Below are 20,157 nucleotides of genomic sequence, written 5' to 3' on the forward strand. Positions count from 1 at the left end.
ATTTCCTGCGAGCCTGGCTGGGTCCTTTGCTGGGCCCTGGCACCACATTAGGGGGCTTCCCGTTTCCCTGAGCACATGGGGGTCAGAGTACCTGGCGCGGGGGCCAGGGAGGGATCCTTGGGCCTGTGATGGGGTGGGGGAAGCCTCTCCAAGGAGCTCGTTCCTTTCTGCAAACATTAGTTGCACCTGCTGAATGCTAGGCACGGGCGGCGGGGGGGGTGGGGGGGGTGGGGTGCGCTTCCGCTTCGGGGTTCAGGGCCTGGGGTGAGAAGGCCAGACAAGGTGGGGGATGTCGATCTGCCTAGGAGCTGGTGGTGGCCAAGGAACCCGTATACACTGTCACTGTCTGCCCCCCTGCTCTTCTGAACCCCGCCACCCTCTTTGCTCATCTCTCTCCTTCGGGGGGAGCTAGAGACCCCCCTCCCCACCAGGGCCTGGAATGGGCATCTGGCCTGCCTCCATCTGGCCGGAACAGGGGGCTGGTGAGGCCCGGAGGGGAAGTTCTCTTGGCGAGAGCTGGAAGAACCTGCCCCTTCCCCCTCCCCAGACCCTCCAGGCCTGGCCCCGTCTCCCCTGCTGCTCACCCGCCTTCTCTAGGCCACTTTCCCCCTCTTCCTTGTTTTCTGCCCCGCATGTCTCTAGGGCCTGTGCTTGTTCTGTGTCTCTCTCTTGCTCCCAGACCCTGGGGCAGAGAGCCCACCAGGATGGCCTCCTGGGGCACATTCCCCAACTCTACCCCATTGCATCCAGTGGGCCCACAGTAGAAGCCAGTTTGAGACCCAGCTTCCCCACATCAGTCTTCCCCGTGTCAGAAGGGGGTTGAAAGGAGGCCCCAGGGGCACTCAGAGGCCTGGGGTTTAGCCCGGGGCTGGGGCCCTGGGACAGGCTGGAGGAACAGTTTGGCCCGAGGCTGGCCCCTCCTCACCGGCCCCCTGTGCAGGAGCTCTGGGGGAGAGCCAGGAGGCCTCTCCACCTGGCTCCTTATGGGCATCTCAGGGCTCGAAAACCCGGGTCCTGCTCTGTTCCCCCTCTCAGGACATAGCACTCCCCCTGCTGGCTGCTCAGGCCCGAACCCCAGAGCCGTCCGCTACTCCTTCCTGGTCCCACGCTCTCACCCAAGCCACGAGCAGATCCCGCTGGCTCCCGTGTCAGAGCCATTTCCAGACCCCAGCCACTTCTCGCTGCTCCAGCACAAGCGCCTCGCTGGGGCCCTGCCCTCTCACCCGGAGGACTGTGGCCGCCTGCCAGCCAGCCTCCTGCTCTCCTCTGCTCCCCACCACCGCCAGCAGCCAGGGATCCTTTAAAACCAAAGCCTAGTCACATCCCGCCTCTTCTCAAACCCCGCAGGGGCTCCCAGCTCACTCTGGGGGAAGAAGTCAGAGGTCTCACTCTGACCCACAAGGCCCCATGGAATCGGCCTCCTGCCTCAGCCTCCCCTCCCCCCAACCTTCCTGACCTCATCCCTTCCCTCTCCCCCTCACTCCCTCTGCTCCAGCCACACGGCCCCCTTACTCCTCAACCACGGTGGCCACACTTGCGACTCAGGGCCCCTGCCTTGGCTGCTCCCTCTGCCTGGTGCTCTTCCCCCAGACTCCTGCATGGCTCCCGCCTTCACCTCCTACAGGTCTTCCCGCAAATGTCACTTCCTGACAATGGCCTTCTCTGACTGCCCCGTGTAAAATAGCATGACTGCTAGCTGCCACCATCGCTCCCTGTCCCCTTCCCTGCCTTGTTCTCCACCGCACTCGCCACCATCTGACACACCTGATCATTTCCTTATTCATCTGGTTTCTTGTCTGTCCAGCCCCTCCAGAATGTCAGCTCCGCGAGGCCGGGGGCAAGGGGGGGTTTCTGTCTCGCTCACTGCCGTAGCTCAGAGCTGCCCTGCAAGGACCTGGGCCGTGGAGTAAAGCTGGGGCCTGCCTCCCCCTCCCTGGCTACAAAGGAGAAGAAAGTGAACCGCACGCATTCCATCCCTGGTGCCGCTAAAGACACAGGGCACCTTCCTCCGGGTCCGAATTCGTCCCAAAGTTCGATGCCATCGGGAAAGCATGTTGTGTACCCCGCAGGGGCCTCCCCGACAGAGGAGGCTGACCTGGTCCCTGCCCTCCCGGAGACCACGGAGGCTGAGGGCTCAGGACAGGACCGACCCTCTCAGGCGAGCCATGTGTGGGATGACTGATCTCAAGGAGAGAGATGCACCCAGAGCAGAGAGGACGGGGGCCTGTGTATCGCCAGCCCCCACTCCTGCCTCCTCATCTGTGGTGTCTGGTTTGGGCTCCCCAAGAGGCTGACCCGGAGACAAGGATATGATTTGAGAGGTGATCCCTGGAAACAGTGAGCCTGTTCCTCCTGTGGGCAACTAGGCCACAGTCCTGCTGGGGGCCTCTGGGAGCCACTGGAGGACCCACCTCAGGCTTGGCCCACCAGGAGGGGCCTGCTGGGGTGTGTCTACACCATTCCCCCACCATTGCTTTAGGGTTGCTCCTGACCCCCCTCTTACCCTGCCTGACTTTCCCCTGAACTGTTGTCACCACCTAGCGAGCAAGATGATAAGCATTTACTTCCTGGCCTTCTGCCTGCCCTGGAGTGTAGGCTCCACTGGGGAGGCCGGTCTCATTCCCTGTGGAGCATGCACCATCCTAGGGGCTCCCTGGTGATGGACAGGCTGGATGAGGTGTTTCCTCAACCACTTGGCCTGGGAGCCGGTGGCGGGGGGGGCGGGAAACAGGGTGGGGGCTGCCTTTAGGGATGATTTTCTAGAGGAGAGAGAGAGAGTCTGGGGCTGGAGGAAGAAGGGAGGGTAAAAGCCAAGGTCAGAGTCTAGGGAGGAGGGGAGGAGAGGCCAGCCAAGGTGGCTGAGGTGGAATGGTTTTACCCATTGGCTTTAACCATTTTCCGGCGAGGATGAGCCTACCTGGTACCCCCCAACCCTGGCCCTGGGCCTCTCTGGGGCCCTCCATACTCAATGGAGACCCAGGCTCTGCCTCCCCCAGTTTCCCCATTTGTGTTTCCACCCTCTTCCTTACTCCCTACCTTGGGACTCAGCTGTGGAAGGAGGACCCCTTGGGGACTGCCCCATGGACCTTACTTAGAGGAGATGGAGGTTGGGGGGCCTGGATTTTACAGCCAAAGAGAAGGCAAGAGGAAGCCAGGCCTGGAGGCCTGGGGGTCCCAGAGGAGGCCCAACAGTCATGGAACGGAATCTCAGCTCAGGTTGCCAGAACAAAACACCATAGACTGGGTGGCGTGAACACCGGCTATTTATTTCCCACAGTTCCAGAGGCTAGAAGTCCAAGGTCAAGGTGCTGGCCTCTTGGGTTCCTGGTGAGGCCTTTCTTCCTGGCTTGCAAATGGCTGCCTTCTCGCTGGTCCTCACATGGACTTCCCTCAGTGTGTGCACAGAGGGAGATGGCGAGAGTCTCTCTCTTCCTCTTCTTATGAGGACACCTATCCTATGAGATTGAGTCCCCACCCTTCTGACCTCATTTACCTTTAATCACCTCCTAAAAGCCCTGTCTCCAAATACAGTCACACTGGGGAGGGGGTAAAATATTAGCATACGAATTTGGTGGGGACACAAGTCAGTCTTTAGCAAAGGTCTCTGGGGGCATTAGCCCAAAGAGAGGAGAAGGGGGTGCGAAGTCATCCATAGAGATGAGCGTCTCCTGCTTTGAAAAGTCTGCAGCTGTGGGAAGCACGGGTAATAATACCTCTGATGATAATACTTAGAGTTAACACGGCGTCTCTTGCACACTGCACATCATTTCACAATAACCCCGTGGGCTGGTACCCTCACCCTCACATTTTGCCGAGGGGGAAACTGAGGTACAGAGAGTTTAAGCAACTTACCAAGGTCACTCAGCCAGCAAGTGGCAGAGCCGGGATTTGAACTCAGTCATCCTGTCTGGCCTCCCAGGCAGTGCTGTCAACCACTGTGCTAGTGTAGCCGGATTTTCTCTACTTGTCTGGCGGGAACCAGCAAGATGTGGTTTAGGGCAGGTGTGACGAAGAACCGCACCAGGGTGTAGGGGGGAAGTAGGTGAGGGCTGGCATATTTACGGAAAGCTTCTTGGAGGGGGTGGGACTGAGTTGGCCCTTGAAGGGAAGTGGGGTTATTGTATTTTGGGGAGGGGTGAGTGATAGGACAGCATGCACCCCAGGCAGGAGGGAAGGCATGAGCAAAGCAGCAGAAACTGGAATGAGGAGGGGTATGCATCACAGGGAGGGGTGGAAGGACAGCACCTTACAGCTGCATCTGAAGCCCCAGCAGGGGCTGGTAAGGGTCCTGGTGTGACCCCAAGTCAGGCGTGGCGAGCCCATCCATCTCGGGGTAACGTGAGGAGCAGGGCTGCTGCTGGGAATGTTTGTGGGACTTGAAGACCACCATGGGTGAGGGCGAGGCAGCTCTGGCTTCCCATGGCCCTGCCCGGGTTTGAGCCCAGCCGCTCCCTTGGGGGAATGTCTCCAGCCAGGAGGGCTGGGGTGACATGGAGGGCTGGCTCTGTACTGGGCACCTGGTGGGGGGTAGGGGAAGGACTCGCCCCGGGTCTGGATCTGACTCTGTGTCCTCCCTGCTGTGTGGCCTTGGACGGGTCATTTAACCTCTCTGAGTCTCAGCGAAGACAAGGAAGTCACCGCCCATCTCAGTGGGTTGTCTCGAGGATTAGAGATGAAGGTATGAAAAGGTGGCACGCAGCGGGTACTCAGAAATGGCTGGTATAGGGTGATATAAAGGGAGAGGAGAGGGGTAATAGAACAGCCTCGTCTGTGTGCTGTGGCTCCCTGGGGTGGGAGGGCTCCCCCTCTGAGGGCTGAATGCTCATGGAGGATCAAGGAGGAAGAGACCCTGGAACTGGACCCTGAGTGTTGGCCAAGAGGAGAGGAAGGGGATGCCCAGAGAAGCAGGAGGCCTGGGAACAGAGGACAGGTGGGATCTGCGTGAGATTCTGGCTTTTGATTGTATCACCATCATTGTCAACATTTTTTGAATATCTACTATGTGCAGGTGACTATATTTGGCTCTGAGGGACGGAATTCGATATTTCTACTATTTAATGAATGAATGTTCCAGAAGGTGTTTGGCTTTCATTCATTCATTCAACAAAAACGTCCTGTGCATTTAACTATGTGCCAGGCACTGCTCTGGATGCTGAAAATACAGCAGACAAAATACAGACAGACAAAAACTACTGACCTTAACAAGCTGACATTACAGTGAGAGAGGAAGACAAAAACATGATGAATACTCTAATGTTGGGAGCCTGGCATATGGTAACACGTGCTGTGAAGAAGAATAAAGCCAAGAAAGGGAGACAGGAGAGTGCTGGGGGTGGGAAAAGAGTGTCAAGTGAAATGCGGGGAGGTTAGGACATTTGAGCAGACATGGAAATCTGGAGTGGGGGGCATTCCTAGCAAGTGCAAAGGCCCTGGGGTTAGAGCAGCAAGGAGGTCAGTGGAGCTGGAGGAGATGCAGGGCCTCCTAGGAAGGAATTAGACTTTTACTTGGAGGAAATGGGGAGTCACGAGAGGATTCCGAGGAGGGCAGTGATGGGATCTGACTTAGGTATTACCGGTGTCCCTCTGGCTGTTGCAGCAGGGAACAGACTGGAGTGGGGGCGGGGGTGAGGGACACAAGGTCGGAGGCAGAAAGGCCACTGAGGAGAGTGATGGGGCTGGGACCAGGGTGGCTGAGAGCAGAGCCCAGGATCTGCTGATGGGTTGGGTGGCAGCAGGGAGAAACGGGCTCCTGTGATTGTTAGTGACTCATGCGGGATGCAGGAATCCACATGCCACCTTTGTCCACAGCTCGCCCGCCCTCTCTGGGCCCCTGCTCTTAATTCCTCTGTCCCTTCTTCAAGCCAGGGCGGACAGAACATGCCCAAGGCCCCGGACCTCCAGGGGCTTTTAGAGGCAGCAGGCAGGAAGCCTGGGGCCCAGAGGAGGGACGCTTTTCACCCTGGGGCTCCTTTCTCCCAAAGGAAAGGTCATGGCCAACATGCAAACTTCACACTTCCATAAATGGTCTGTATTTTTCAATAATACCCTCTTAACCATTTGAGTGTCACATGGTTGTTTTCCCATCAGATGAGTTAGAAAACCCAGACCCCATGACAGGACTTGACTGAGACCCCCCCTGGGAGGTGGCAGCGCTGGAGCAGAGCCCATGCCCCCCCATGCCCCCCCCCACCCCATTCAGAATGCTGAGGGCTGCACCATCTTTGTGGGCGAAAAAGACCTGGCTCCTTCCCTGGCTCTACAAGGACAGCAGCCCCCCCCGCCCCGCCCGTTACGGGACTGCTGCCCCCCACTGTGGCAGTGGTGACAAATCAATAATGAGAGCTGACAAGCTCTTTCGGTCATGTCCCAGCCTCTGGGCTCTCTCTGCAGTAATGTGGGGGTGATAGCACCTGCCGTAGAGGGGTGCTGGCAGGATTTGATGAGTTAAGACACATGGACGGTCCTTGGCACCAACTCTGTGCTCCATAAATGCTGGCTGTTATTTTCAGTGACAAAGGGCTTGCAGGGCCACGATTGCTTTACAAGCACCAGGGAGAAAAGTCAGATGGGCACTGTGCCCACTTGATGGCTTCTGCTCAGAGCGCATCAGGCTCGCCCATGGGCGTGACAGATGTTGGCCACACTGGCTTCCCGACTCTCAGAGAAGCAGCGTTTTCAGTGGCGGCTCCTGACCACCATTCAGGAGGGACCTGCCATTTGACCAGAGTTAAGCCTCCCCCCGGTGCCCAGGGTGGGTGTGTGAGGCTGATTTGCGGGAGGTGTGTCTGGCAGGTGGTGCTGGGGGCCTACGTGCCCCCCCAGCCACATCCTCTCCTGCCTCTGTGTGGGTCCAGCCTGGCCCCTCACCATTTCATCCGGTCCTAGCGTTGGGTTGTAGGATCCTCATTTCACAGCGAGGCCCGACACAGTCACGTGAATCGCCTAAGGTCACCCAGCAGTTTGGTGACCAAGCAGGGACCCCCAAGGCTAGAGCGACGCGTGCTACCCCAGCTGGGAGCCTGGAAACCTATGACTTGCCTGCACTGAGAGAGGGGCCCCGGCAAGTCCTCTCCCTCCCCCCGGGTCTGGACAGAGTGGAGATTGGTCTCTGCCCTGGTGCATTCCCGGCTATCTGACATGCCAGGGCTTGCACGGTCCCCTTCCTCCGGGCATCCAGCGTACTCTCGGCCCTGGCTCCCAGCTCCCTCCAACGCCGGCCGGAGGGTTTTAAAAACTGTGCAATGTATGCACACAAGGCAAAATATAAAAGGCATAAAGGACTGACAGTGACAAATCTCCTTCCCATCACATCCCCCAGCCACCTAGTTCCCTGAAGGCTACCACGCTACCAGCTTTCCAGAAGTGTTCCCTGTTTGTATATTTCCCCCCATACAAATGGAAGCGTCCGCAGCCTCCCTGTTCTGCACGCTGCTCCTTTTGTCTCAGTTCCATGGCTTGGGGAGGGCTCCGGTCAGGACCAGAGCATTCTGTTGCCTGCCTGCACCAGAATTTACTTAAGCAGTCCCTGGGACAGGCAGCTGGGATGTTTCCAGCCTTTGGCTTTTACAAGCAGCGCTGCAGCAAATGGAATTAGGCAGCGCCAGTTCGCCCTGCTGGCTGGAAGGTGAATTCCTAGGAGCGGCATTGGCATTGCGGGGTGAGGGAGGCGTGCCTCTGTAGTGGGGAAGAGAAGGCGCACCCCTGCCCCCTCTGATCAAGGCTCATCAGGTCACTTCCCCACTACCTGGGGTGGGTTTGACCTTCATTCTCATGAGGGCCTGTCCCCTACCCTCCACCCCCTCCTGCCCCCACCGCCAGCCCGCTGACAGCTGTGCATTATTTGGATCCCAAAGAGCACAGTTCGGTATGACTTCAAGGGTTCTAGATAGGGCTCTGGCCCCAGAGATGCTTACCTAACCTGGCCGAAAGTCTTTCATTAAATATCCCTGCCTTTTACTTTCTTGTATCTACATGCAGCGCTCTTTATGAAGTGAACACTGCTTTGTAAGTGAAAAGTGCCAAATTCAGAAGAAAAAAAAATCCAGACCCTTTCTTTGTCCCTTGATGAATTCTAGCCACCTTCCCTCCCACCCACCCCCACTGTGCATGAGTTTGTGGGAAAGTTTGAGGTTTTGCTAAGTGGAAAGGAACACAATATACTTAGGGCCTGGGAGGAGCAAGGTGAAGGCATTCCTGGGTTATTACTGGGAAAAGGGCACTAGCCCCTGGACAGATAGGGAGACTGAGGCCAGAGAAGGGAGGGATATCCTTGACCAAGGATCCTCCTGTGGTGATGCCACCTGCTCTGAGCCTGAAGGTGAGCTGCTGTAAGGACTGAGCATCCCCTGGACCCCCAGGTTGGACCGGACTTTGCAGAGGCAAGCCCTCCCCCAGTATCCTCACGGCATGGGCTACGTAGTCTCTGAGCACTGCAGAGACGGGGGGGCATCCCCTGGATGTCCCCTGTCTTGAGGCTGGCAGCTCCTCGTGGGATCATTCCTGCCCTGGCCTCACTGCCCCTTTGAAGACCAGGTCCCTGGCCCTCTGGGTCCTGTCTCCTGACTACTGAGCCATTCTTGCCGGCGGGATGGGGGGGGGGGGGGGGATGGCAGCAGGGCAGCGTCCCCAGCCCTGGGGCAGCACATGGCCTAGATTGGACCACCGCGATGTCTGCCGACAGATCCAGGCCACACAGAGCAGCTCCAATATTTATACAGATCACAGTGGTCTGACCCATAGGCCAGGAAGCCGCATGTTTGAGACCCTTAAGGAGACATGTAAGTGGCTAATGGAGGCTTTGGAGGCCGGGTACCAGAGCAGCCAAAAGGGCATTTACAGGGGCCCAGCCTGGGCCAGGGAACTCAGGTCCAGGCTCCAGGTGGGGCATCTGGGGAGGTTCTAGGGGTTGAGATCAGGGACTCTGCTGCGTGGGAGAGCTGAGCAGGGTATTTTGGGCCTGGTGCAAGGGTTCGGGTGGATCAGGGTGGGGGCAGTGCGAAGAGGGACAGATTGAGAAGCCAGCTGGGGTTCATTGAGCCCCAGTGGGCCCTACGGGGTGCCAGGCCCTAGGGAGGGGGTGCAGGACATGCGTAAGGATGAGCCCGATTGCTGGCTTTGAGGAGCTGTGTGTGTCTGTGAGGCAGGCTGCAAGCTTCCATAAAGCAAATATGTCCTTGTGTGCCTCTCCTCTAGCTCTGAGTCCAGGAGCCCGAAAACATTTGTGGTTGGGGCAGGCTTCTGAGAAGAGCTGCCACACTGCAGCTGGAGAATGGTCTGGGGCAGAGGGGAGGGAGAGGAGGTGGGGTGAAGGGCTCATGGAGGAGAGATGGGGGGATGTGCACAAGGGGTGCTACGAGCTTACTCTGGGGGTTATGCCAGGAATGCGGAGCCATTCCCCCGGCAGGAAGTCTCCATCCCAATGCAAGGCCCAAGCCTGTGGAGCCCTCATGCCCACAGCACGTTGGGGCCCCAGGCCTGGAATGGGGCACGTGGGGGCACTTCCCCCCCTCTCCAGGGATCTCTCTTCTACCCTCCCAGCGCATGAGCAGCCCCGCCTGCTGACCGCCACCGCACACCCACCTGTCCCCCCACCCCCGCGGCTACACCATGTCTGGCTCCTACGACGAGGCCTCGCTAGCTCCGGAGGAGACCACTGACAGCTTCTGGGAGGTGAGACAGCTTCTGTGACGGCCCAGGCTCCCACCCCCCACCACCTCAGGCCTTGCTCCCCAGCCCCTCGGGTCCCTCCAAAGCCCTCGGTGTTCAGTGAAATGAGGTAAGACGACTGCCCGCCCAGCCCAGAGCCCCTCTGGCCCGGCTGCCCCTGGGGAGATCCTGCAGCGTTTCTGGATGTGGACCAGGCTCCTCCTGTCTGTCTGCTCTCAGACCGCGGCACCTCAGACCCCGGCTTCACAGCTTACACAACCTTTCACAGCGGCTCCCCACCCCCGCCCCTGTGGCCTGAATTCCAGAAGCCCCACAGCAACAAAGAGGTGGCGACAAGCCTAGAAACCAGCATTTCAGGAGCTTCCCAAACTATTTGAGACCAAGAAATATAATTGTTTCGATTGGCTTCCAAAACCCAAAGCGAAAACTGCCAAACCTATATTAATAAGTGTTTAATGAGGTGTCTACAAAACATAATATTATGTCAAGAAGCTGCAGCTCAGCTCAACACTTACATGACTTTCTAAATACAATACATTTAGCTCACAAGAACAAAATGAATATTTCATTCTAGTCTGGGTCCAAGTTATAAAAATCTTGCACTTTGTGGCAGCGAGGAAATTATGTGTCAGGTGGGGTGAGGGAGTGCATAGCCCGTCGGGTATGATGCAGGGCGCTGAGGCCCCCAAAAGTGAGAGCGGGGGAGCCCCCAATGCGTTCCCGCGGGGCTGCGAGGCTTCACCTGGGGAGGGGGGGCGGGGAGATGGACGCGGCGGGCGCCCCCTGCAGGCCGCGGCGTCCTGGGCGGGTTGGGGTACGGGGGACGCGGGGAACCCGCGGGAGTCGAGCTCGCTGCTTGGCCGCCAGGTGGGGAACTACAAGCGGACGGTGAAGCGCATCGATGACGGCCACCGCCTGTGTAACGACCTGATGAACTGCGTGCAGGAGCGCGCCAAGATCGAGAAGGCGTACGCGCAGCAGCTCACGGATTGGGCCAAGCGCTGGCGCCAGCTCATTGAGAAAGGTGCCCCCATTGCCCACCCCGGGCGCATCGCCCTGGCCCTCTCCGGCTGCCCACAGTCTGGGGCCCCGGGAGCACCCCGCGACCCGGATGCACCTGCCCCCACTCTGGCCACCCGGCAGTTGAAGGCACCGTCCCCACACCCACGCTCTGACCCTCCCACACCAAGCCAGGTCTCCCTGTCCCTGTTCAACTCGACTTTGTACAGTTTTAGGTTGGATTAAAAAGACAAAACCAAACCAGACAACCTTTTTATTTCCAAATAATTTTAACTTAGAGAAAAGTTGCAAGAATCGTGGAGAGAACTACACAGCCTTCAACCAGATTCACCAGTGAACGTTTTACCACGTTGTTTCTGCAGTCCCTCTTTCTTTGGTGCATATGTTTTTCTGAACCATCTAAGTGGGAGACCTGCCGCTTTACCCTAAATCCTTCACGTATCTCCCAAGAATAAGAACATTTGTTTACATAACCATGGTTCACCGATCAAACTTGGGACATTTAATATGGCCCATATGCAAATTTTATTACAGCAATTGTTTGTGCTGGTCCAGAAGGCGATCCAGAATCACATCCTGCATTTAGTTGTCCTGTCGGTAGATTCCGTTAATCTGGAACACTTTCAGGTTGGGGGTTCCATGTAATTGTTAAATTTTTTTTTTCTTCCACGAGACCCTAACTCCCATGAGGGCAGGGGCTGAGCCTGGTACTCCCCAGCATAGTGCCTGGAACAGAGCTGATGCCCAATATATAGACCAACAAATGACTGGAATGTCTGGTCCCAGTGGCCTCCTGGCATCTGCCACCAGCTGCTTCTTCAGTTTTACGTTCAGTCAACATTCCTAAAGCACCTACTGTGTGCTTGGTGCTGCGCTGGGCTTGTGAGGGCTTGCGGGGTCCAGGCTGCCCCCACGGGGCTCACCAGCTGACAGGGGAGATAGGAAGTGGACACAGAGGCAGATGCTATACGACAAATTCAGTGAGGGCTGCAGGCTGCAGGGTGTGAGAACGGAGCAGTCAGAGAAGGCTTCCTGGAGGAGGTGCTTGGGCCCTGAAGGATGGATAAAACTGTAAAGCAAGCAGGGGAGGGCATTTCTGCAGACATGGCAGGTAGGGGGAAAGCCTCAGCGTAAGGAGGCATGAGGGAGGCCCCTGGGTGGCGCGTGATGAGGGCCTCCTGACCCCATGACCATTTCCTCAGGGCCACAGTATGGCAGCCTGGAGCGGGCCTGGGGGGCCATCATGACGGAGGCGGACAAGGTGAGCGAACTGCACCAGGAAGTGAAGAACAACCTGCTGAACGAGGACCTGGAGAAGGTCAAGAACTGGCAGAAGGACGCCTATCACAAGCAGATCATGGGCGGCTTCAAGGAGACCAAGGAAGCTGAAGACGGCTTCCGCAAAGCCCAGAAGCCCTGGGCCAAGAAGATGAAGGAGGTGCCCTGTGGGTGGCTGCTGCAGATGGGGCGAGGGTGGGCAGCCGAGCTTGGGGGAGGGCAGTCTGATCAGAGGGGGCGGGCAGGACATCACCCGCTGGGGTTGTGCCCATGGGGAGCAGCCCTGCCTTGCCAGCAGAAACATCCACAGATGGGTGGGCACTGCTCCCAGATACCTGGAGCCAGGGCCTACATCCCTCCCGCCTCTTCCGAATGTGTGCGCCCAGCCCCCAGCGGGGGAGGGCTTGACGAGGGAGCCTGTCTGTTCCTGCTGGTAAGTAGGAGCTCTCCCTCCTCCTCCCTCTGCCCCTCAGCTAGAGGCAGCAAAGAAGGCCTACCATCTGGCCTGCAAGGAGGAGAAGCTGGCCATGACGCGGGAGATGAATAGCAAGACGGAGCAGTCAGTCACGCCCGAGCAGCAGAAGAAGCTGCAGGACAAAGTGGACAAGTGCAAGCAGGACGTACAGAAGGTGCCGCATGAGGAGCATGCGTGGCCATGAGCCCCTTGGAGTGGGAGGTGGCCAAGAGCCCCTTGGAGTGGGAGGTGGCTGGGAGCTGCAGGCCTGGGTCTCACCCTTCCTTTGCCCCGGTGCCCACAGACACAGGAGAAGTATGAGAAGGTGCTGGATGACGTGGGCAAGACCACACCCCAGTACATGGAGGGCATGGAGCAGGTGTTCGAGCAGTGCCAGCATTTCGAGGAAAAGCGGCTGGTCTTCCTCAAGGAGGTGCTGCTGGACATCAAACGTCACCTCAACCTGGCCGAGAATAGCAGGTAGCTGGGCGTGGCGGCGTGGCAGGCGTGGACACGGACAGCGGAGGGTGGAAGTGTGTGCAAGGCGCCCTGGGCCCTATGGTACCGGGACAGGAGGTGGGGGGCAGAGCAGCAGGGGCCCAGAAGGAAGAGGCTCCGGAGACAGTGACTGCCTGGTGCCGCTGACACAGACTAGGCCCTAGAGAAACATAGCGGGTGTTGCTCTGGAGGGTTGGGGGAGTGGCAAAGGCGGGGATAGGGAAGGGTGCGCACTCGGGGTTTGCTCCTTGGCCAGCCCACCTCATCCCTAGCTGGGGGGCCTGCCAGCACCCTGGTGCCCTGAATGGGCTCCCTCTGGCCCTCAGCGAGGATGAGAAGGGGCCATGGTGCATCTTGCCCCATCTCCCCCGTGCACAGCTATGTCCACGTGTACCGGGAGCTGGAGCAGGCCATCCGGGGGGCCGACGCCCAGGATGACCTCAGGTGGTTCCGCAGCACCAGCGGCCCTGGCATGCCCATGAACTGGCCCCAGTTTGAGGTGAGGAGGTGTGGGGATGGGGGAAGGGAAGTCGGAAGAGGCTGGAAGAGACCTCAGGGGGCAGCCCCCCTGCCTCACTGCTCCCCTGGTGCCCACTAGGAGTGGAACCCAGACCTTCCTCACACCACCGCCAAGAAAGAGAAGCAGCCCAAGAAGACAGAAGGGGTGACGCTGACTAATGCCACTGGAGTGGTGGAGACCACATCCCAGGCCGGGGACCGTGGCAGGTGAGTGCCTCCTGTGGAGCTTCCTGGGTCCAGAGGGGCCCACATACTGGGGCAGATGAGTTTTACCTCAGGAGACAAGAAATGGTCTAAATCACAGCAACCTCATGCTCCTCTCAAAGATAGTGGCAGGTCATCCTTTGAGAGCACCTACTATGTGCCAGGCACTGTTGTAAGCATTTTCCATATATTAACGTAATGAAGCCTCCCAACACTCTGAGAAGTGTATAGAGTTCCATTTTGCAGATGGAGAAACTGAAACCCAGAGAGATTAAGTGACTTACCCAAGGTCACACAGCTAGTTAGTAAGCCTCAGACCCAGGATATGTCCAGGAGGTCACGCTGCTTAACCACGAGGTGCCCTTCTCAGATGAGGGGTCAGATGTTCTCAGGGTTCCACTTCAGCATCCCCTCACTCAAGGGCTGGGTAGTAAGGCTAATAATAGTCCTGCTTCACATTTGTCGAAAGAGCTGTCAGTGAGGATCACTGGCTTGGGACCTCCTCTTACAAGGCCCATTCCTGGGCCAGCCTTGGTGGGATTTGGGGCCAGGGCTCTGACTGGCAGGAGGGGGCAGCCCTAAGGACGAGGGGAGAGGCAATTCATGCTGGGGCCTCTCCTTACGTCTCAGCGTTAGCAGCTACGACAGGGGCCAGCCTTATGCCACCGAGTGGTCGGACGACGAGAGCGGGAACCCATTTGGGGGCAATGAGGCCAACGGGGGCTCCAATCCCTTCGAGGACGACGCCAAAGGAGTGCGTGTGCGGGCACTCTATGACTACGACGGCCAGGAGCAGGATGAGCTCAGCTTCAAGGCCGGTATGGTGGGCTGGGCTGGGCTGGGCGGGGCCTGAGGGCAAGGGATGCCGGGATTTGCTGGGAATGCGGCTGGGGGCGTGGCCTGGTGCGTGGGCGGGGCCAAACGTGGAGTGGGACCCCACAGTAGGGTGGGGGCGGGGCCTGAGGGCAGGGGTTGCTAGGAGAAGGGCCTGAACCCTAAAAAGGAAGCCAGAGGCGGGGCCTGGGCTTGGGGGGGGGCAGGGCCGAGACCCAGATAAGGTGGGTTTTTTTTTTAATTTAATTTAATTTTATTATGTTAGTCACCATACACTACATCACCAGTTTTTGATGCAGTGTTCCACGATTCATTGTTTTCGTACAACACCCAGTGCTCCATGCAGTACGTGCCCTCCTTAATACCCATCACCGGGCTAACCCATCCCTCCCAACCCCCTCCCCTCTAAAACCCTCAGTTTGTTTCTCAGAGTCCATCGTCTCTCATGGTTCGTCTCCCCCTCCGATTTCCACCCCCTTCATTTTTCCCTTCCCTCTCCTAATGTTCTCCATGCTGTTCCTTATGTTCCGCATATAAGTGAAACCATACAATAATTGACTTTCTCTGCTTATTTCACTTAGCATAATCTCCAAGGTGTTTGGCGTGAGGCAGCCCGTGGGGGAGTCGGGGTGTACCTGGGGCTGGTCTCCCGAGCAGCACTGGAGCAGTCATGGGAGGGATTGGGGTTGGCCCAGAATAATGGTATCAGAGAGCTTACCTAGCATTGTGGGGTGGGGGTGGCTCTCTCTGAGCCCCTGTCGATGCGCTCCTCTGTGTCCCCTTCCTAGGAGATGAGCTCACCAAGCTGGGCGAGGAGGATGAGCAAGGATGGTGCCGCGGGCGGCTGGACAGTGGGCAGCTGGGCCTCTATCCCGCCAACTACGTGGAGGCCATCTAGCTGCCCTGCTCCCCTCCACACCACCCCTCACTCCTCATCCACTGCCTCCCCTCCCTTCTCTCTCTTGTCCCTCTTCCCTCGCCATAGAGTTCCAGACATATTTTCCGATCAAGCTTTTATTTTTTTAAAAGTCAAAACAGAACAAACAAAAAATACAGAGACAGAAGCATTTGCAGGGCCGCCTGGCGGCCAGGGTGGTGGGACTCAGGGTGATGGCCCCAGGGTAGGTGAGGGTCTTAGTACTTAGCCCAACAGAGACATTGCAACATCTGCTCTTCAGATCCCACCAAAGAGTCTCCTGAGCCCTGAGGGTTGTCTCCCGGACCCTTCTCTCCTGCCGCACTCCCCACAGACTATGCTTCCCACCCCTGCCCCCCAACCCCAGGCTGCCAGTGTCTGTCCCCCGCCTCTTCTCTGGGCCTGGTTTTCTGACCTCTTCCTTCTGCCCCACGATGCTCCCCTCCCTCCACCACCCTACTGTCAAAGGCCTCCCCTCCAGACCCCAGAGAAGGGGGGCCTCCCAGTCTTTAGTCTTCTGTTTTGCCCTGGGGAGTACCCTTCTTCTCCTAGCCTCACCCCTAAGGACTGGTGGGGCTGGAGGAGGAATGGTCACTCTCTTCTCCCATGGACATTTCCCGGGATCCCTAGACTCCCCCAGACATGACAAGGGGAGAGCTGGAGTTGGGGACAGTGTCACCGGGGTGTAGGAGGGTGAGTGAAGAGGGGGCAGGCCCTCGGTCCTCTCAACACCAGGCTCAGCTGAGGGACCAAGACCCTGCTGGGGCCCTTCTTTCCAGTTATCAGCAAATTTGGGCACAGGCTCTTAGAGCCCTACCCCGCGGTCACTTGCAGAAACCCTGCCCCCCCTCTCCTAAGTCCTCAGGCAGGGGGAGAGGCCTCAAAGCCCAGGGCAAAGCCAGCAACAGTAGCAACCTCCTCCCATTTCCTGGGGAGGAGGGCACCTTGCCCACCCACCTCCCTCCCTCCATGTGCATCTAAAACCGTAGATTTGCTAGGTTCAGCCAGCCTCTAGAAGACAGCCTTGTGGCCTCCCATCCCTCTCTGCCCTTCTCTGGCCTTCCTGAGAAGACACTGCAAGGCCCAAGGGAGTCTCCAGCCTAGAACCATCAGGAACACTGTAGCACCAATGGGAAAGATATGGCTTTGGAGGAGGGAGGAACCGAGGCTCTCAGGAGCAGGACAGTCACATGTCTTTCTTCCTTGTCCCCTCCTCCCCAACCGGCCCTTGCCCCTGGAGCAGAATTCCCCCTGCTGGCAGCCGCTCCAATATCTCTAGGCCTGGGTTTCAGTGAAAGGACTTTTTGGGGAGGGGGAGGTAGAGGAGGCAAAGGGTCTGCCCAGAGCCAGAGTGTTTCCTGGGGTTGGTGAAGGAAAGCAGTGTTGGCTTACCAAGTAGTAGTACCACGTTCCAGCGTCTCCCACACATGTGGGCACAGGGGCTTGGGAAGCAGACCAGGGCAGGACAAAAGCTCAAGGGGAGGGGGGGAACGGCTGGAAGAAGGAGTCTCTCTGGAACCTCTGGGGCGAGGCCCCGGGACTTCTTGTAGCTCGAGGAGAGCTTCTGGGCCTTAGGACTGCAGACACCCTACCTAGCCCCTTCCGCAGCACCTGGCTCCCGGGGCCTCCAGATAAAGACAGTGTGATATCCCAGCCCTTCTGGTACCCCTCAGTCCTCTTTTGCTCCCTGCTTCTCCCAACACTCCACTGTTGGGTCGTGGACCCCAGCCTCCAGACCCTGACCTTGTTCATGTGTGCCAGAGGATCCTGGCAGACTCTGGCAGGGGCCTCAGTGGGCCAGGCCTCCCTCAGGGCCAGGGGAGTTGAAGGGTGGGGACGATGGCACCCCCAGGGACAAGCAAACTGCACCTCCCATCCTGAACCCCCATTTCCTGTCACTGCTCTCTGGGCATCTGCTGCAGCCCGAGATGTGCCCTAGGCCCCTCAGCCCAAAGCAAGATTTCGGTAGCCCTCTGCCCTCCCAACTCTAGACCAAAAGCCTCTTCAGCCTCTCCTCCAGGCGGGAGTTGAGGTTGGGGGCCTTTGACCTTTACCACGTACCCTTGGAAGACAGGAAGCTGGCACATCCATGCCTTGGGGCCTGGGCTCCCCCTCTCCGTGCCAGTAGCTTTCTCGCACCTGGGGAGGGTCTGGTCCTGGCTGGACCCCAGGCCTGTCCCCTCAGCACTCCAGCTGCCCACTCCGGAGCAGGGACTTGAAGTCCCATTCTTTCTGAGCAACCACCTCCACGGCCCGGTTTGGGACCACTGTCTCTTGGTCCCCAGGCTCCTCAGGACCCCGGAATGGGAGGGTCTCCCACCCGGTAGTCCCCCCCCCCGAGCTCTAGGGGCCCAGCCCCACCTGTCAGTGCTGGTGTGGGGGCACTCACCCCCGAGCATGGGGGCCACGCCCCTCGCTGTGCCCACCACCTCTCGGAGCCCCCTCCCCGCACCCTCAATGCTGCACGGGCCTGCCCTGTGGGGCTTGGCGACTCGTGTGTTTTTGTCCCTAGTTAACCACCGTTCTGCCGCCTGGCTCTGCCGGGGGCCGGGGCTGCCCTGCCGCCCGCCATCTGCTGCCCTAGGCTTCCTGACTCCATTAGTCCGATACTTGTGACCCTCCGAGAAGTGCTGTGGTCTCAGCAATGCACCTGTTTTGTACATGATCGTGTAATTTAAAGGTATATAAATACAAATATATATCTATCAGTTGTGATTGTATGACTGTGGATAAAATCCAGAACTGTGTCAACCTGGCTGGACGTGGTCCTCTTGAGTCTTGTGTGTCTTTCGAGCTCTCTGGAGTTATCCGTGGTTGGGAGGTGTGTCGGGGAGGAAGTGCCCAGCATGGCAAGTGCTGTCCTGGCTGACTGCCAGTGGGCTGGAGGACTGAGAGCTGGGCCCTAACCTTCCAGGGCCCTGAGCCCTGTCTGCACAGGGCGGGTGACAGATGGTCTCTGAGGCTCCTGAGACTGTGGCCCTAGGGTTCCGGGAGCCTGGTGATGAGCACTGACCAAGAGCGCTGGGGCATTCGGGGTCCCAAACTCAGAGTTCAAGGGTGACCCCTAAATAGGTTTTAATTTTTATTTATTTATTTTTAAGATTTTATTTATTTATTAATTTGAGAGACAGCGGGGTGGGGTGGGTGGAGCAGAAGGAGAGGAAGAAGCAGACTCCCCACTGGGTGTAGAGCCCCATGTGGGGCTCGATCCCACGACCCTGAGATCATGACCTGAGCTGAAATCAAGAGTTGCATGCTCAGCCCACTGAGCCACCCAGGCGCCCCAGGTTTTAATTTCTAAAGCCAAATTGTAAAAGTGACTGCTGAGGCCTGTGGCTCCTGGTTGTTCACAATCCCAGGCTCCCTGTGGTGTGACATCAGATCATGCCACGTTTTTCCTGTGTCTTGCCCGTCCTGTGACAGTATTTCTGTGAGGGACCCTGGGGAGGGCTCCTCCAGGAGGATTGCTCAAGGGAGTGGACAGGACTGAGGAGGCTGTGGGCTCTCAGCTCTGATGTGCCAGGCCCTCACTCTGCCCCAGCCCTGCTCCAGCCTCCCCACCCGCAGCTAGATCTCCTCTGGGCTGGGCAGGAGTCCCAGGTGCCGGCCAGCTCTGCCGCCAGTTCACTGCATCCCCACCTGCACCCCAACCTCAGCTGCCCCCAGTCAGGTCGGATAGCTCTCCGAGGCCCGTCTGGCCCGGGCAGCCTGGCAGAGCCCCGACACAAACCCATGATTCAAAGCAAATGTCCCACAGCCCCCCTGCCCTTGCTGCTCTCCCCTGGCCTCGGGACAAACAGGGAGAATAGGTCAAGGAGGGGGTTGAGCTGTTCACCACCTCATGTCCTTTATCCCCCAGATCCAGCACAAGTGACCAGCCGCTGGTTTTAGCCACACAGAAGACCCTTCAAATAAAGACCAAAGGTTGCCTTATTTGAGCAGGCTCTTGCATGCAGTCGTGGGGAGCCCTGCAGGAGGGTCCAGGGAAGAGTGTCGGGGAATACCTGGGCTGGATGGGGTTCTGATGGGCAGGTGTGTGGAGGGGGAAGAGGAATCTAGAGTTTGCTGTCAGCACATGAGGTGTCAGTGGATGGGTGTGTGCCTGCCAAGGGGATGTGTGCCTCATGGCAGATCCTCTCAACAAGGAGCTGCCTCACCCCACCCCCAGAGCGCCCCTTTCTGGAGGAGCTCCAGCTCCCCACTCCTAGCCATGAATCCTCCTTCCTTTCCTCCCTCCCAGCCTCAGCCTGAGACTCCAAGCTGCTCCAGGCCCAGGTCCAGCTGGGGTCACGCAAGCAGGTGGCTCTGGGGACTCCACTGGGGGCAGGGCAGGAAGGCTGGAGACAAAACCAGTTCAGCAGAGCTGACCTGAGCGCTGGCTGGGGTCCCAGACAGCCCCCTTCCTGGGAGGAGGCAGACAGCCGGGGGCCCAGAGAGGCACAGGCTTGGGGCAGGGCCCCCTCCTCCTGCCCGTCCAGTCCCAACTGACAGATGCCAAGGTGTTGTTTGCTCACTGCCGGGAGTAAACTTTCTTCTGGAGACAATAAAATTGCCGGGGGCAGAAGGCAGCAGTATGGGGCAGCATTTAACCCTCAGTGGTCCGGGCAGCGCTGGCTGGCTCCCAGTCCCGTCTCCTGCGAGCCTGGCATCAGAAACGGAGGGTTATGGAGGCGAAAGGTGCTGACCAGTCACAGAGCAAGAGGCGTGGAGGGGCAGAGAGAGCACGGTCATTGTGGGTTCAGTGCTTGGTTCTGCTGTGTGACTCTGA

At 58.3% G+C, this 20,157-nt stretch overlaps 1 protein-coding gene across 3 annotated transcripts in view; it reads left to right on the top strand.

Annotated features, from left to right (window-relative positions):
• Positions 1-18,144, top strand: part of PACSIN1 (protein kinase C and casein kinase substrate in neurons 1) — a 55,175-nt gene extending 37,031 nt beyond the window's left edge. For all 3 annotated transcript variants that reach the window (XM_006737055.3, XM_081828024.1, XM_081828022.1), the window contains 9 exons: positions 9,538-9,669; positions 10,534-10,690; positions 11,889-12,124; positions 12,438-12,593; positions 12,723-12,898; positions 13,295-13,415; positions 13,515-13,642; positions 14,270-14,457; positions 15,262-18,144. In XM_006737055.3, the coding sequence (XP_006737118.1) occupies positions 9,607-9,669; positions 10,534-10,690; positions 11,889-12,124; positions 12,438-12,593; positions 12,723-12,898; positions 13,295-13,415; positions 13,515-13,642; positions 14,270-14,457; positions 15,262-15,371 (1,335 nt within the window). In that variant the 5' untranslated portion in view covers positions 9,538-9,606 and the 3' untranslated portion in view covers positions 15,372-18,144. The remainder of the gene's footprint in view (positions 1-9,537; positions 9,670-10,533; positions 10,691-11,888; positions 12,125-12,437; positions 12,594-12,722; positions 12,899-13,294; positions 13,416-13,514; positions 13,643-14,269; positions 14,458-15,261) is intronic.
• Positions 18,145-20,157: the final 2,013 nt, after the last annotated feature.

This window comes from Leptonychotes weddellii, chromosome 8 (assembly GCF_054177405.1).
Source record: "Leptonychotes weddellii isolate Sample4059 chromosome 8, ASM5417740v2, whole genome shotgun sequence".
NCBI lineage: Eukaryota > Metazoa > Chordata > Mammalia > Carnivora > Phocidae > Leptonychotes > Leptonychotes weddellii.